Source organism: Benincasa hispida, chromosome 2, assembly GCF_027475165.1.
Source record: "Benincasa hispida cultivar pf3 chromosome 2, pf3_genome.v1.1, whole genome shotgun sequence".
In the NCBI taxonomy this organism is placed as follows: Eukaryota; Viridiplantae; Streptophyta; class Magnoliopsida; order Cucurbitales; family Cucurbitaceae; genus Benincasa; species Benincasa hispida.
This window is the reverse complement of record NC_143479.1, coordinates 13,296,318-13,313,725: the sequence shown is the minus strand read 5'-3', so window position 1 is coordinate 13,313,725 and position 17,408 is coordinate 13,296,318. Positions and strand designations below refer to the sequence as shown.

Here is a 17,408-nt window from a genome sequence, read left to right as displayed (position 1 = left end):
TCTTAAAATTCTACGGAAGATTTTGTTTGAAGATTGAGATTCTTTAGACGTCAAATTGTGTCGACACACAACACAGTTATAGCTTATAAAACTAGGGGAAAATGAAAAAAAAAAAGTGTTTGTTTCATTTACAAGGATGTCCAATACTAGTTCTGTTTAGCACAACCAAACGAGAAAAAAAAAAAGACAAAAGAAGTCAAATCCAGAAAGATGGTCCACCATGAAGCAACCAATTCTTCTTTATGATACCTTCGTTATCAAGATTCCAACTCCCTTTCTAATCCACTTCACAAAAGGAGACAAGAAGCAGATCAAAGACATCTCATTAGTATATTTGTAGAAAATAACAAACTTCTTTTAAAAAAGATGAGTCACAAAGGCGAGGGTGTAGTCATCATAATTATTATTAAAAGAAGAAAACTCACTAATTATGTGAATTAGTGATTCTTGGCTTTGGCATCACCAGAATTGCTTCCTACACCATATTTCTTAATTTGCTGCCTCACGAATCTTTCATACAAGAAAGCTGCACCTTTGAACTGTGGCAGAACCAACCACGCCACAAATACCAATTTCACCGAATACCAAACTGGAATCCTGCAAATCGAACCTATCAAACATTCAGAAGCCACTAAAGAAAGTAACTGCTATACCCATAAATTTTTCTTTCATTTCTGCCCAGAAGTTCAGAGGAGAGGAAAACAGGGAAACCAAAAACCCATGTGGATAAATTTTGTAACAGAAAAGAAAAAGAGGGAAAATCTAGAACTTGCACTAACCACTCTAATATAGGTTGAATAACCATCTCCATGAGAGTGAGAAATGAGTAGATAATCCAGTAAGCCAACCACTGCTCATCGTCTAATTTGGAGGTGCTTTCGATGGCTACCACCGACGCATATCTGTTGTATTGAAAACGATTCAACAAATTTTTTCCCCTTAAAGCACAGCATCAAACAGAGAGAGACAAAGAGAGAGATAAACTTACAGAGGATACAGCAACATCAAAACAGGCCTGTGCGAATCATAGAAAACAAAATAATAATTAGCCACAAAAATACAAAACCCACATCCAAAATTACCAGGGTGTTCTTGGATTAAATTTATACCGACCCAGAAAGAGTATGAAGTTGGGTGGCCAACGTCCAAAATTTACTCATTTTTCTACGGCAGATTGAAATCGGAAGGGAGAGAAAAATGAAGTGGAAGAAATGGGGAAATGGGAATTGTAATGGTGATTGGTCAAAGAGGAAGGGAAAATATTTTTATAAGACCTGAAAAGGACGAACACGTGGCAGCAATAGAGACAGCATCTAATTCTTCCTTCAAGGCGTGCCTGTTAATTTAGCACCGCCCTTCCCTAAATACGCTGATACCTTAACGCTCTTCGCTGAATAATGAATGAGATTAATAAGTTAAAAGCTTTAATTAGGATTACTTAATTCATATTAAATAATTAATGGGGTGAGGTGCCTTCCCCGTGTTTAACGCTACTGCCACGTGTTCTTTCTTTTCATGAATGTCGTGGTCGGTGAACTTGTCCACAACCCTAGCACCTTTTGACCAAACCCAAACCCGAATCTATATCATAAAATTTCTACTACAGTATAGTATTTCTTCATCAAAATACACTCATTAGATCATATATATTCTTAATTTATAAGTTTTACCTATTTTTGAAATATTTTTGTTTGCATGGAATTTTCAAAGAAACGTGCTTCGATAAGTTGAACTTGGATTTAGGTAGATTTATATACATGTGTTTGTGTTTGATATTTAATAGTTGAGCATCTGATTTTCTCTGTTAAATGCGTTTAATTTGATAAACATAGCACGTGGATGTTCAGTCTTCAAGAATTTAGGAAGTCTTCGAGAATTATGTCTACGCATAATCTAAACTCTTTGAATGAAGAAGAATTTCGATATGTATAGAGTTTTCATGTTCGTGTGGGTTTGGGCTTGACCTTTGAGTCTAATTAATTTTGAGCTTGATTGGTCTTTGGGTGAAGATTCTGTTTTGAGGGTATTTTTGGGATACAATTCACATCCTATACATGAAGGAGGTATGATTTACCATATTTCATAAATTTTTTGACATATTTCAAAATCAAACATTAAAATCTAAATTCTCTTTTAAATATTAATATCTAAATTAGCTTATTCGATTCATCGCTCATGGCAACAAGAGGCATCATAAGTGTATCAACTTTTATCTTCAATTTCAATTTGAGACACATGACGATTTATGATTAGTCCAAAATTTTTTCTTCAACATTAACTTTGATGTTAGATGAACGAAATAATATACAAAAGATTTTCCCATCCCAAACAACCCAGGTTTTGCTTGTCATCCGATCAATGAACGTTTACTCAACATCTCTCCCTAATTTTCTTCTTCTTCTTCTTTTAAAAAATTCTTTTAAAATTTACAGTTTTATGTAATTCTATATCTCGATTCTTTCTTAATATATATATATATATATTTGCCTCTGAATTTCCATATCTTGATTCTTTTCAAATAACTCTTGTATGTGCATGGTGTCACAATCACACCCCTGTAAGGGTCTCAAGGCGATTGTGCAATACTTGTCTTACCCTCGAACAAGTCAGCCAATCCAAAATTGAATAGTCGATGACACAGTGGGCGTTTCTCACAACCTCCACCCCCGTTCTTGAGAAAATGTTTTAGAAAACGGGTTTAGAGAAAAAGGTTTTCGCAAACGTTTGAAAGCATGATTGAGCAATGAAGATTAGTCGTATAGTTAAAAAGCAATAAGAAATAACAATGACTTTATAACATATGATTCTCAGGTATAAGGATATGATGACCAGTCTTACCCTTATATAGTGCATTCTGAACAAAAAGACATTCGTCACCCTTGCATATGGAAATGGGCGAGTGGTCGTATACTAAGAAAAGTACATAAAAAGTAAACTAACTAGCAAAATGAAATACATAGGATGAAAGCATGGTAAAAAGAGATAGAGGCGAACATGCGACCATGGGAAACATGTCCTGGACAAGCATGACCATGACATTTTCCCCCACTCAATTGGTTGATGTCTCTGTCAACCGACTCTGCTCGAACTCAGCAAATCTTTGAGCAGTTGCCTTGAGGTATTCTATGCGTTCCCAATGAATTTCTCTGTCTTGGAGGCTTTTCCATCTCTCTAGGAACTCTTCCAAACCTCGTCTTGGTTTTCTAACTTTGTTGCTTCTTCCAGCAAGTCTCTCATTGACTTCTTCCTCTGTCGTTCTCTTCGTCGTGGCAGGTGGATATGTCACACCACTATATCGCTCATCAGCATGGTTGGGGTGATATGGTCTCAATCTACTTACGTGGATGACAGGGTGAATCTCCATCCACGATGGTAATTATACTCGATAAGAGGCTTTCCCAACCTTTTCGATGACTTCCAATGGTCCTTCATAGCTGCTCATGAGGTGACGTTCTTTCTAGCCTTTCAATCGAAACTGTTCTGGGCGTAACCTTACCCGAACTTTGTCCCCCTAGTAGGAACTTTCGGCATCTGGGCTTCCTTTTCATCTTCCTGGGAGGCAGGGATTTTTGTAAATTGTCCGGCTCGACAACGTGAAACTTTTTCAAGACACACAGAATGTCTTGAGGGGCTTTCTCTTCCGCGGTTTCAATTGACTCATGGGTAAGGTTCTTCTCCAATTGAAGAGCTGAAATCATCTTTATCCCATTCGACTGTTTGATCTCAGCATGCACAACTGTGGGTGTAGACCTTGTGATCACTAAGCATTTTGCGAGGGGTATCGATATTACCTTGTGCTCAAGCAAGAATTCCATCCCCAACAACACATCAAAGTCGTCCATTTTAACGATCAGAATCGGCAGGGCCACTCCAATCCCCCAACTTTACGACTGTTATCTTTACCATTCCTATAATAGACAAGGCCACAGAGTTCACTGCTTTCATTTTACTTGTGCCTCCTTCCCAATAGAGATTCAAGCGTTTGGCTTCTATTTCAAACATAAAATTAAAGGTAGCTCTAAAGTCGACCATGGTACTCTTGGCCGATCTATGGTTGATCGAAACATCTACATACATCAACCCACTTTTTTGGGTTTCTTTTGTTTCTCCCTCGTCAACAGTTCCTTGATGAGCATCCTGTCTAAGCGGCCAGCCACCACATTGATTTCATCAGCCTTGTCAGAGACTTCTTATAACTGAGTTTCTAGGAATCAAACCTAATCAGGGACTTCTATAATATATTAGATATAGCATTTTCTCTTCTATCTCGACCAACTGGTCAACATGGGACTTGCCCAACTGTTTCGTAGCATACATGATCACAACTTCTTAACTTCACGAGCCGACTTGGCTCTAATACTAACTTTCACAATCGCACCCCCGTAAGGGTCTCAAGACGATTGTGCGACACTTGTTCTTGCCCTCAAACAAGTCAGTCAATACAAATTTGAATAGTCGATGGCACAATAAGTGTTTCTCACAACCTCCACATCCGTTCTTGAGAAAATGTTTTAGAAAACGAGTTTAGAGAAAAAGGTTTTCGCAAACGTTTGAAAGAATGGTTGAGCAATGAAAATTAGTTGTACAACTATAAAGTAATAAGCAATAACAACGACCTTATAGCATACAACTATTGGGTATGCAGATATGATGACTAGTCTTACCCCCATATAGTGCATTATAAACAAAAAGACATATGCCACCCTTGCATATGAAAATGGGCTAGCGGTCGTACACTAAAAAAAGTACATAGAAAGTAAACTAACTGAAGGATCTCAAATTGAAGGGAACCATGAGTGGAAGAAAGATCGTTTCATATCCATTTTTCATTGAATGTAAATTTTACAGTAATTAAAGAACTAGAAATGCATTTATATAAATTACAACATGCTATTAAAAAGGTTTAGAAACCTTACCTTTGAAGACTTTTCTTCAAGAATCCATCGAAAAACACACGAACGTCTTGAACACTCTCTTTAAGAAAACTTTGATCAAGAGCACGAACACTACCACAAAGGCTTCCTTGGTATTTTCAGGTAGAGAACCTATGACTGGTTGGCTCTGGCTATTTTGGAATGAGAGAATTTTAGTAGTAAGGAGGAAGGTTTGAAATTGTTCACCAATAACTCAAACTCGCACACAGAAATCTTTTGTTTTTCTCCAATCTCGATCAAGAAGAAGAACTGATTGTAGATGAAGGAGACTCTCCCGTCTTTTAAAAAACCAAATACCACAATCACCCACTTATCTGGGTGGAGAGAAAAGAGGGGGAGGGACTTGTAACTCCTTCCCTCATTTTTATTTCAAATAAAATAAAAATGATATTTAATATACATACATATAAATATGATAACTAACTTACCATATTATATATATATATATATAAATAAAATTATATGTTATATCAAATATAATATATAACCTATAGATTTAATATTGTATTACATACAATATAACCTATAGTTTCTTTTCTCTCTTATATGGCATTTAATATAAATCACACTTATATTAAATTTAAAAATTGTGAATCCAATTCATATTAATAATATTTGAATCTTGTTCAAATATTTATTATCTCTCAATTAATCTATATTGTATCAAATACATTATAATAATTATTTCACATATAATTAAAAATAACTTAATTATACCATATAAAATTAAGCCTCTCTATATAATTTGAACAATTCAAATTAATTCAAAAACTGATTCTCAATTAATCCTATTGAGCTACCAAAGGGACCTCATGGACTTGTAGCTTGAAGCTACAATGGTACATGAATAATTAATTGAACTCTTTAATTAAATTATTCATCATCCGTTAACTGTCGGATACTCCACTAAAAACCTACAGCTGCACTCTTTGCACTATAAATATATTTCTGTGTCCATTGAATATAACCAATTAACAGTACGATGACCCTTCACAAATTGCTCGTAAGTACCACTAGACAAAATTACTATTCTGTCCCTGTAGTTACATCTAAGTTCTTAAGTACCAATGATCCCTCTAATGAATAATAGATCATAGTCCAACTATGACTAAACCCCTCTCGAGCCAGGAGAGGGTTAGTGCCACATTGTTTAAGCTCCGGAATCTGCCCTTAAAGGAGTAATTTATCTACTTACCCCGACCTCGAGGAAGGAGTGAATTCCTTCTTATGCAGCTGTGTTCCTAGTTCCCCAATCAGATGAATCCTCAAAATGGTAGGTTGGTTGAGTCGGCGATTAGGCCACTCTCACCCATATAAATCAAATGATCACCCTCATAGACAAAAGTTTACAACTCACTCAAGATTCAGGCCATGTTACCTATAGTCATCCTGGTGAAATGTAAGTCTATTATGAACGACGTTATATAATTAGATTAAACATTTCGTGGTCCGGTCTTATACAAAGTCCTTTACGTTATATAATTAGATTAAAATGTAAGTCTCGCATGTCTATACATGAATGATCAGGATCAGATCATTTGTAGCACTTTACAGCAATTGTAACACCTACAAAGCGAGTCATACTCGTAGTGTCACTAGGATAAGGTACTCAGCCTTATCCATATACTACAGACCATTTAGGTTATCACTTAAACATGATCTACCCGTACTGTATACATGTTTAATTTACAAGATAACCTTGGATGTTAGTTTATTGGTTTGTGGTTAATGCAACAAAAATATGGAAGAAAATATCATATATTTTATTAAATAGACAATGAGTTTGTTCAATATATTTACAAATTATAGGACCCTATGGGATTTAGGACATCAACCCAACACTAACTAGCAAAATGAAGATGGAAACATGGTAAAAAGAGGTGGAGGCATGTGGCCATCCGCACACGTCCTGGATAAGCATGACCATGACACATGGCGCTTAGGACTTCAAAAGGGTTTCCCCACAGTTTCATGTTGCACAGTTTATGGATAGTTTTTAGATCATTTCATTTTAAATTTATGGTTTACTAGGTACCTTTGAAAACATTATCTCTATGGTAGGAGAAATTATTTAAGTAGAGTGAAGTAGACTAGATGTATTGAATTGATTAGCTATAAGACCAACCAATGTTTTCAAAGAATAATTCTAGAATTTGACGAAATTCAAAACGAATTATTGGTTTAGGTTTGGAAGAAACATGTGTATATATTATATTATATATTGACTATTTATATATAGATGTAAGATAATCTAATAATCCATCCTATTATTGTGGATTTAGACCGGGCTTATGATGGAAGTCCTACTTTGGATGTAATGTAATCTTGATTCTTGAATTGAATATACCTGAATGAATAGAGAGATTAAATCAAGAAAGATAAGGAGATTAGAAAATCAAAGACGAGAGTGTAGAGCATATAAATAAATGGAAGAACAAAAGGCATATACATTCACCAAAACTAAATGAAAACAAATACTTAATGACCTATAACATTCAATGGTCACTAACCACATATGAGGTGATTTTAAAAATTCAAATCACTTTGTTCATTTTCAGAATCACTTTAAAACATATTTCAAAATGATATCGTTAAATAACCTCAAAATTGTCCTCACATGAAGCATTTGGTTAGCAAAGAACTTCCATGATGAGAGGTCGACATTGAAGTAAGGCATTGAAGAGCCAATAGAATAGATAGTGATAGGACACTCTACTTTCCTCGGAAGGCACAAATGTTTTGTAATATCTCTGTTTGGCTTCTCATTCTTTCACTTCTCTTTTAAATGAAGAACAGAAAACAAATTTTACAACAATTTCTGGTTCTTCCATCTACTGTTTTGTCTGAAAAAGAAACACAATATGTTTTGGTAGCATTACCTAAATCTACGAAATCAAAGCAGGAACGGCAACAGCATTACAAAGGTAAAATTAGCTTCGCCTAGGTCGTTCCTTCGTTAATGAAACCTTCCTTACGACCTTCAAAGCCGGGCCGCATAAGCTTCTTCTCCCTCTTTGCAATTTTTCGCATCTTCTTATCGTGAATTTTCTGTGCTATGTTATCTGACCTCTTTTGCTGTCTTTCGGCTTTCATCTTCTGTGTAGTTTCAATCCTTTCTTTCCATTTCTCAACATTCTTCAGCTGCTGTTTCTTTCCCTTCTTTAAGCTCTTCATCAGGAGTTTTGGATCATCATGAACCTTAAGTCCAGCAGCTCTACTCGTTGCTGCATTCCAAGAATGCTTCTTTGCGATTATCTCGCCCTTCTCAGGATCCTTCTTTGCTTCCTCCAATATTTTAGCTCTTTCAAGCTCCTCCAACTTAGAGAACTTTCTCTTCTTTTTCTTCCCATGCTCTTCTTCAGTCCTGAGTTTGACATGACTGAAGGCAAGTTCTTTAGAGGCTTCAACTACATTCTTTTCAACTTCATCTTTTGAGTGGTAACCTGCTAATTTTTTTTCCTCACGCCCATTTTCTCTCTTGCGTTTCTTATCAACAAGTTCCCTCCTTTCTTTTCTTTCATTCCGCTTCTTTTCTCTATTCGAACATTCCGTGTTTCTATTAGCTCGGAGCTCCTCAATCTTTCGATGCAGACGTTGCCGTAGGTCTTCATATGTCGCTGACCGATCATCGTCCCACCCAGATGTCATTGGCTTAACATCCATTTCATTATCATCACTTTTATCCTTTAACTTTTTCTTTCCCAAGTTTTCCTTAAGCAAATCAACGGTTGATTTATCAGACTTTTCTGGATCCAGGCGATCTCTTTTAGTTTTCTTAAGGTTTTCTTTCGATTCCTTCTTGGCCAAGGCCTTCTCATTCTTGCTAAGGCCCTGAAACCAAGGTTTCTCCTTTTCATCATTAGATAAATAGAACCTTGCAGGAATAAGCTCCACTAATTTGTCGATGAACAGTGCATGCTCATGAATAATGGACTTCAAATTACCAATAGCATTGGAAGTTGTAGCAGTCTTCGGCTTTTTGCTTTTCATCTGCATAATTAATCTCACCACTTAGTCCTTTAAATTGATATATTATTAAAATGTAAAGGAAAAATCTAATTCAGCGAGTTAAAAACCAGGGATGAGAAAAACAAATTCTCACCAAAAATAAACATGCGAAACGGGAGAATGAACAAGTAAAAGAAGTGGAAACAACGGGAGGTAATCATTCTTCACTTCCATATTTTTCCTTCATTCGCAGGAAAACTCATAAGCAATGGAGACCATATATATAGTACAGCAAGGGGTAAAAAATGTTGACGCATCAAAGGTTCCCCCCCGCGCCCTTTTACTTCTATAGAGTGTAAATCTTTAAAGTAAATTTTGCATTTCTTCAAAATCAAGAATTTCGAAGTTGGAGTAATTAACAAGCATTCAGGAACTTATCGTGATAAAAAGGAGGGTTTCATTGCCTAGTTTCAAATATGGACAAAGGGTTCCTGGAATGGTGTCAAATTGAAAAGGATGTTTCAGTTTGATAGAGTCAGATGCTTCAAATCTCTACTATAGTTGCAACATACCGACATGCTATGGAAAGGAATTTGAGTGAGAATGTATCGGACGCGAATACTTTAGTTTATGTCGTGTATCTTCGTGCAATTCACAAAGAACACTCCAAAACTTATTGAATATGAGTCCTCACCTTTATTCAGTACAATGAATACATGTCAAACAGTTGTAAACGGGTTAGACACCGTTGGATATTTGTAAACACAGTGTTAAACTAAAATGTAGGTATATAACAAATCCCATTTGAATCAGTGGCTGGAATTCAGAGGCCGGTGCTATGAAAATTAGATTAAGAACTCCATTCCTCCAATTGCAAACTATTTAATCATTAAAAAAAGGGCACACAAATGAACTCCATTTTCGGAGAAAAGAAAACTTTGGTCCTACTATTAATTCAGCGGAACCAGTTGTTACTAGAAGAACCTACCTTGACGAGGAGGTTGAGATTGATATTGTCGGAGTAGGTGCAATCCTCTCGGTCTTCTTGCAGTTGCTTGATGCTATCAGATCAAATCTCCTGTAAGACAAAAAATGCAGTTCAGAGATATATATATAAAAACACAATCGAAAACAGAAAGAGACGTAGAGGGAGAGAGAGGGACAGTAGGAGATTCTGGCGTAGACTGTAGAATGTGTTGTGTCATCAGGAAGCAAGCGGGAGAAGGGAGAAGGGAGAAGGGAGCTAGGGTTTTTCAGTACCTTTTCAATTGACGATTTACTGAGTGTCGACGAGAACTTGATCGTATATTCGTATGAGGCGCTGGAGCCCTCTATTCTTCTATCTAACGGTTTGGTTCTCATATCCCAATGCAACTTAAATCCCAATCGTTCACGTGTACAGTCAGATTTCCCTTAACAAAAATATACGATTTTAGAGAAATATCTATTTATATATATTTTTATTTAAAATTGTTTTCAAATACGGAAAAATGAAAAAAAAAAATCACAAATAATAGCAAAATATCTCAATCTATGTATAATAAACCGCAATAAACTATATATATATATCTATCTGTAATAAACCGCAATAGACTATTATGTGTTTTGTCATTTAAAATAATTTTTCTTTTATTTATTTATTTTTAAGAATTTTTAAACTAAACATTAATGTTTAATTTCAAGACTCCTTTTGTAATAATTTGGATTTTTTTATATATAAATTAAGCCACTGAACCCTAATTTCACGTTTGTGTTTTGTTATCTATGTTTTATCCATGTTTTCAAAAAAGTAATCAATAGTTTATGCAAACTTGTTATTATTTTTAGAAATTGACTAAGAATTCAATTCTTTTACTTAAAAACAATGCACCAAATTGGTATTAGAGCTCTCGAATGATGTTCCCAGGAAGAAGCCAAACTGTAAATGACAGTCGGAGATGCACACATCCATGGTGAATGGTTGGATTTGCCTCTCCAAAGTATGTTAAAACCCAAAACACCCCACCATAATTACTTCCATCATATTGATCAACTCATTACACATGTTCATCAATACTATACATCATCTATGAAAGAATGGAATTCCTTTACAGAAGCACATGAACGCCCTGCAATCGTAATTCAATTTGGAAACACTCAAAATACAGAGAAGCAAATATACAATCAAAGATGTATTTACAGGATAAATATCAATACAAATTAACTCTATAAGCATGTTGTTCTATTAAGAGGAAGGGAAAAAGAAGTGCATACCTTTGTAGAAACTTTCTTCTCAAATTTCCTCTCCAAAGATCACAGAAGTAATTTCTTTGCACGAACACAAGAACAATTCCAAAAATGCCAAACTCAAAATACAGAATACCACAACACGATGACCTTGCTATTTCCGACAAGGAAGAGGATGTGTGGACCCTTTAGAATTTTTGGGAGAAATAAGGCAAAAATATAGAGAGTTTGAGAGAGAATTTTCTCTGTGTTTCATGTTCACCACCTTTGATTTCTTTCTTTGTATTCACAATACAAATTCACATTTGATGAGGGAGGGAGTATGTGAAAAAGTAACTCCACTATAATGGGGAGTTAATAATAATTATTTAACTAACCTTTAATTAATCAATCATATATTATACATTTTAATCACATTAAAATGCAATCTCTGTTATAATTTATAGTTTTAATAAGAATCTCATTCACATTAATTTTAAGCTATAGTACTTATATGAATCTTATTCAAATATCTATCTCTCATATATAGTTTTAATTATAAATCATTTTTATAATTAACTATATACTATAATGTATTAGTATACATTATACTTTATATTAATCACATTAATATAATTAATATCTTTTATTCCCTTAAGTAATTTGAACAATTCAAATTATTCCAAAAATAATTACTCCTTGTTTTATCCTTAATGAGCTAGCAATGGACCTTATAGACCTATAGATTATAAGCTCCAGTGATACAAGATCAATTAATTAAACCATTTAATTAAATTAATCAACATTCATTAACCGTCAGTCACTTCACCAAAGCTGACAACTGCACTTTTCACACTGTATATATATATATTTCTATGTCCACAAATATAACAAATCAATAATAATTTGACCTTTCACGAATTGCTCATAACTACAACTTGGTCAAATTACTGTTTTACCCCTATATTTACACTTAACTTCTTAAGCACCATTGATCCCTCTAACGAACAATTAATTATAGTTCAACTATAAACTATATCCCTCTTTGGCCAACGAGAGGATGAGGGCCCTCATTATTCAAGACCTGGAATAAGCTCTTAAGGGAGTAATTCATCTACTTACCCTAGGACTGGGAAGGTGTGAATTCCATCTTCTGTAGCTCTGTTCTCAGCTTTCTACTCGGACAAATCCCCAAAATGGTATACATATTGAGTCGGCGAATCTGACAATTCTCAATACAGATCAAAGGATTGCCCTTATAGACATGAGTTCACAACTCACTCGGGATTAAGGTCAAGTCACCTATGGCCATCCTATTGAATTGTTAACCTTTTCAAGTAATGTTGTTATAAAGAGAGACTAATCATTTTCTAGTACAATCTTATACAAACATTTTGTATAGGATACCTTGTTAGGGTTGATGTCCTAAATCTCATAGGGTCCTATAGATTATAAATCTTGTATGAACAAACTCTTATGTGATTAATAATATAGGATATTTTTATTCACTTTGTCTATAAAATATGTGATATTTTAGTTGCATTAACCACAAACCAATAAACTAACATCCAAGATTGTTGTTGTAACTTAAACATGTATATGGAGACATACAGGTAGATCATATTTAAGTGATAACCTAAATGGTCTGTAGTATATGGATAAGACTATGTATTTTATCCTAGTGACACTACGAGTATAGCCCGCTTTGTAGGTGTTATAATTATTGTAAAGTGCTATAAATGATCTGATCCTGATCATTCATGTATTAGACATGTGAGCGAGGATATTCTATACAAAGGAGTTTGTATAAGACCGGACCACGAAATGTTTAGTCTCATTATATAACACCGTTCATTATAGAGACTTTCATTTCACTAGGATGACCATAGGTAACATGACCTTAATCCTGAGTGAGTTGTGAACTCCTGCCTATGAGGGCGGTCCTTTGATTTGTATGGGTGAGGGTGGCCAGATCGTCGACTCAACAAGCCTACAATTTTGGGGATTCATTTGATTGGGGAGCTGGAAACATAACTACACAAGATGAAATTCACTCCTTTCTCGAAGCAGGGATAAGTAGATAAATTGCTCCCTTAAGGGCTTGGCCTGATAGGGGTTTAGTCACAATAGGACTATGATCTATTGTTCATTAGAGAGATCAGTGGTACAAGGAGTTAGATGTAACTACAGGGGCAAAGCAGTAATTTGACCCAACTGTACTTACGAGCAATTTGTAAAGGGTCATCATACCGTTGATTGGTTATATCCAATGGACACAGAAATATATCTGTAGTGTGAAGAGTGCAACTGTTGATCTTTAGTGGAGTGCCAACAGTTAACGAATGGTGGATAATTTAATTAAAGAGTTTAATTAATTATTCACGTACCGTTGAAGCTTCAAACTACAGGTCCATAAAGTCCCCTTGGTAGGTCAAAAGAGTTTAGTTGAGAATCAGTTTTTGGGTTAATTTGAATTGTTCAAATTAATAAGAGGGAATTTAATTATATTTGATATAATTAAATTGATTTAATTACATATGATATAATTGTTATAATGTATTTGATAATTATAGTTTATTTGGAGGAAGTAAATATTTGAATAAGATTCAAATATATTTTCTATGAATGTGATTCATAATTGTTAAAATTTAATATAAATATGATTTATATTAAATGCCATAAAATAGAGAAAAAAGAACTATAGTTTATATTGTATATGATACAATATTAAAACTATAGGTTATATGTTATATTTGATATAACATATAGTTTAATATAAATAATGTATGATAAGTTAGTTATCATATTTATTTATACTAATTTTATTATTTGGACAATTATTCTTTTTTTCTCTCCAACCACCTTAGTGGGCGTAGTTAAGTAGTTCTTATGGGAAATGGAATAAAAGAATTATTTTCTTTTCTTCCTTATATAGACTCACGTTGAAACACTAGACGATTGAAGGAAGTTTGCAATATGATAGAAGAGCAGAAACGTTTTAATCTTCTTCGATCTTCTCCCTCCTCCAAACTCAAAACTCCCTCCTTACCAAAATAGTCAGAGCCCACAATTCCTGGACTCTCACCCTGAGTATACTGAAGGTTCCTAATGGTTTTCTCTTGTTGTTGTTTTTGAGTTTGTGATAGTACAGGTGATATAAAAGAAGAAACGTTCTTCAAAGGTATAGTCTCTTGAACTTTTTTTCTTTACAATAGCATGATGTAATTTATTTAAGAACACATATCTTGTATGTTTGCTGTAAATTTGTCTTTAAATCAAAATGGAATTTGAACAATCCGCTTTCGCTCAAGGATCTCTTTAAAAACGAGTTCCTTCAACTTCCACTCACATATCTCCACAAGAATGATTAAGATCAAATCTTTTATAATACTTTACAACAATTATAACAATTACAAAGTGTGTCATATCTGTAGTGTGACTAGGATAAGACACACAATCTTATCCATATTCTATAGATCATTTAAGTTATTACTTAAACATGATCTACCTGTATGTCAATCACATATATGTTTAAGTTACATAAAATAACCTTAGATCTTAGCTTATTGGATTGAGTTAATCACTACTACAAATTTGATCTTCGTTGATGGACAAAAAATGTCAAAAAACGTCAAGAAGGCCAAATTTGTAGTAGTGATTAACACCAAGAAAGCCTGACCGTAATGATTAACACCAACTTCGGTTCGAGGGCGAACTGGTAACAAACCACTTACCTCTCAATTTAAGCTCCAAATGATTATCGATTAGACATTCTTCTTGAATTAAGGTATTCTTGAACCAAACTCTTAAACAAAATCATCTTCAAACTCGAGTCAAATCCTCAGAAACTCACCCTAACAGACAGTTTAAGCTATAAAATTCCAAATTACTTACCCAAAGTGTGGTTGGACCAAAACCATCTCAAGACTTTCAAATCAGCATGACCCAAAACTAACGCAAAAATTTTAGGTGTCAAACCCGATTTACAGTACAATAATCAATATAATCATCCTTGAAAATACTTATGGTCTTAAATATTTACCAAACCGTTTAAAATTGATCCTTAATGCTGTTAGACAGGGGCTCCAAAGGCTCCAAATCTTTAATAAAAAAAGCCAAATCACAAGATTTAGGCCAGGAACTTTGGGCATTAATGAATTAAACAAGAACAATCCAAAACGCCTAAAATCTTACCCCAAACGGAAAAATCTGATGAACTCCAACAAGCAAAGGAGGCTGGCGAACAGGATGAGCGACGATCGAAGGAAATTGATCATTGACAGAATGAAGACTCCACGTAGCTGGGTTGTTGACGACAGCGTGCGCGGTTGGCGTGGTCTTTAGGCGGCGCATGTGAGAGATAGAGAGGGACTGCATCGTGATCTGAGCATGGCGACCCACGTTCGAAGTCGGCGATAACCCACGGTGCTTCGATGGTGGCTCGGCTAGTGTTACGATCTGAACAGCGGAGGTCGGGCAACTGGAAGAAGAAATAGGGGGGTGTGACTCATGCGGCTGCAAGGAAGAAGAAGATCTAATTCTTCTTCTTTTTTTTTTCCCCCTTTTTCTTTAGCATGTTTCTCAAGGTAGCCCTAACACATACATTTATATCTTTTAAAACCCTAATTCTTTTTCCTAAACAAATATATATATTTACATCTTTATATACATATATATTTTTTTCTTTTCTTAATTTCCTTTTTTCCCCATTAATTTCCCTTTTTCCCCAAATATATAATTTCCTCTTTACTTCTCAAATTCCAAATTCAAATAAACCCCAAAACAATCTTTTATTTAACAAGGAAGTCTTTTCCAAATCTTCTCCAAATAAATTTCAATTTCCACTTATTGAACTAAACATTACTTGAATTAAACTCAATATTTTCAAAGTAAAACAATTAAGCCTTAAAGATTCAACATACATCCCAAATAATCAGAGATAATCAAATTAAAATTTACCTCAAAACTTTGGGACGTTGCACGACCCCTTATATAATACTTGTTGAGGTTGATGCCCTAAATCTCGTAGATTTCATAGTTTGTAAATTATCTGTACACGAATTATTTATTTAATAAAATAAAGTATTATTTTATTTGACATTTAGTTTGCATTAACTCAAATCTAATAAACTAAGATCCAAGGTTATTTAATGTAGCTTAAATATGTGTGTGGTTGACATAAAAATGGAACATGTTTATGTAATAACCTGAATGTAGTGTAGTATATGGATAAAGTTGGATACAATTGTTGTAAAGTGTTACAATTGTTATAATCATATAACTGTTGTAAAGTGTTACAAATGATTTGATCTTGATCGTTCACGTGGAGATATGTGAGTAGAGGCATCCTATACAAAGAGTTTGTATAAGACCAGACCACGAAATAATTAGTCTCTCTTTATAAAACCGTTACTTGAAGAGACTTACATTTCACTAGGATGACCGTGGGTAACTTGATCTTAATCCTGAGTGAGTTATGAACTCCTGCTTGTAAGGGCGGTCATTTGATCTGTATGGGTGAGAGTTGCCAAATTCATTAACTCAATATGCCTACCATTTTTTGGGGATTCGTCCTAGTGAGGAGCTGGGAACACAGCTACACAAGATGAAATTCTCTTCTTTCTAGTCATAGTGTAAGTGGATGAATTGCTCTGAATCTTGAACAATGAAGCGCCTCACCCTCTCACTGACCAGAAATGGGTCTAGTTATAGTTGGACTATAACTAATTGTTCATTAGAGAGATTAGTGGTACTTTAGATATAACTACAGGGGTAAAACGATAATTTGACCTAGTTGAAGTTACGAGCAATTTGTGAAGGGTCAACTTAATGTTGATTGGTTATATCTTTGGACACATAAATATATCTACAATGCGAAAAGTGCAGCTGTCGGTCTTTAGTGGAGTGATCTACAGTTAATGAATGTCGATTAATTTAATTAAAGAGTTTAGTTAATTAGTCTCATATCATTAAAGCTTCTAATCTGTACGTCTATAAGGTCCTCTTGATAGCTCAATAAGGATTAAATAAGACTAAATTAATTATGGATTAATTTGAATTGTTCAAATTAATTAAATGGAATTAATTATATGAGATGCAATTAATATAATGTATATGGATATATTATAATATAAAGTTTGATGAGAGAGAGAAATATTTAAATATGATTCAAATATTAATTAGGAATGAGATTCATATAAATACTGTAGGTTAAAAATTAATATGAATATTATTCATATTAAAACTATAAGTTTTGTGTGAGAATATAGTTTGAATATAATTCAAACTTGTGATGATTATATTATATATGATAGGATATAG

At 34.3% G+C, this 17,408-nt stretch overlaps 2 protein-coding genes across 3 annotated transcripts; both read right to left on the bottom strand.

The window, feature by feature from the left end:
- Positions 1–102: 102 nt before the first annotated feature.
- HVA22E (HVA22 homolog E) lies at positions 103–1,423 on the bottom strand. The gene is made up of 5 exons (XM_039023541.2): positions 1,114–1,423; positions 989–1,015; positions 780–902; positions 426–597; positions 103–285 (listed from the first exon to the last, which is right to left on the bottom strand). Exons 1-4 carry the CDS (start codon positions 1,158–1,160, stop codon positions 438–440), a joined length of 357 nt encoding a protein of 118 aa, XP_038879469.1. The 5' UTR covers positions 1,161–1,423; the 3' UTR covers positions 103–285; positions 426–437.
- A 6,248-nt stretch (positions 1,424–7,671) lies between these two features.
- LOC120071893 (uncharacterized) lies at positions 7,672–10,229 on the bottom strand. Of its 2 annotated transcripts, none has more exons than XM_039024301.2 (3): positions 10,143–10,229; positions 9,871–9,960; positions 7,672–8,924 (listed from the first exon to the last, which is right to left on the bottom strand). In XM_039024301.2, the coding sequence occupies exon 3, from the start codon at positions 8,922–8,924 to the stop codon at positions 7,875–7,877; it is 1,050 nt and encodes a 349-aa protein (XP_038880229.1). In that variant the 5' UTR covers positions 9,871–9,960; positions 10,143–10,229; the 3' UTR covers positions 7,672–7,874. The 2 variants fall into 2 exon arrangements, with proteins under 2 accessions (XP_038880229.1, XP_038880230.1); XM_039024302.2 differs by having other exon boundaries at positions 10,046–10,163.
- Between the last annotated feature and the right edge of the window lie 7,179 nt (positions 10,230–17,408).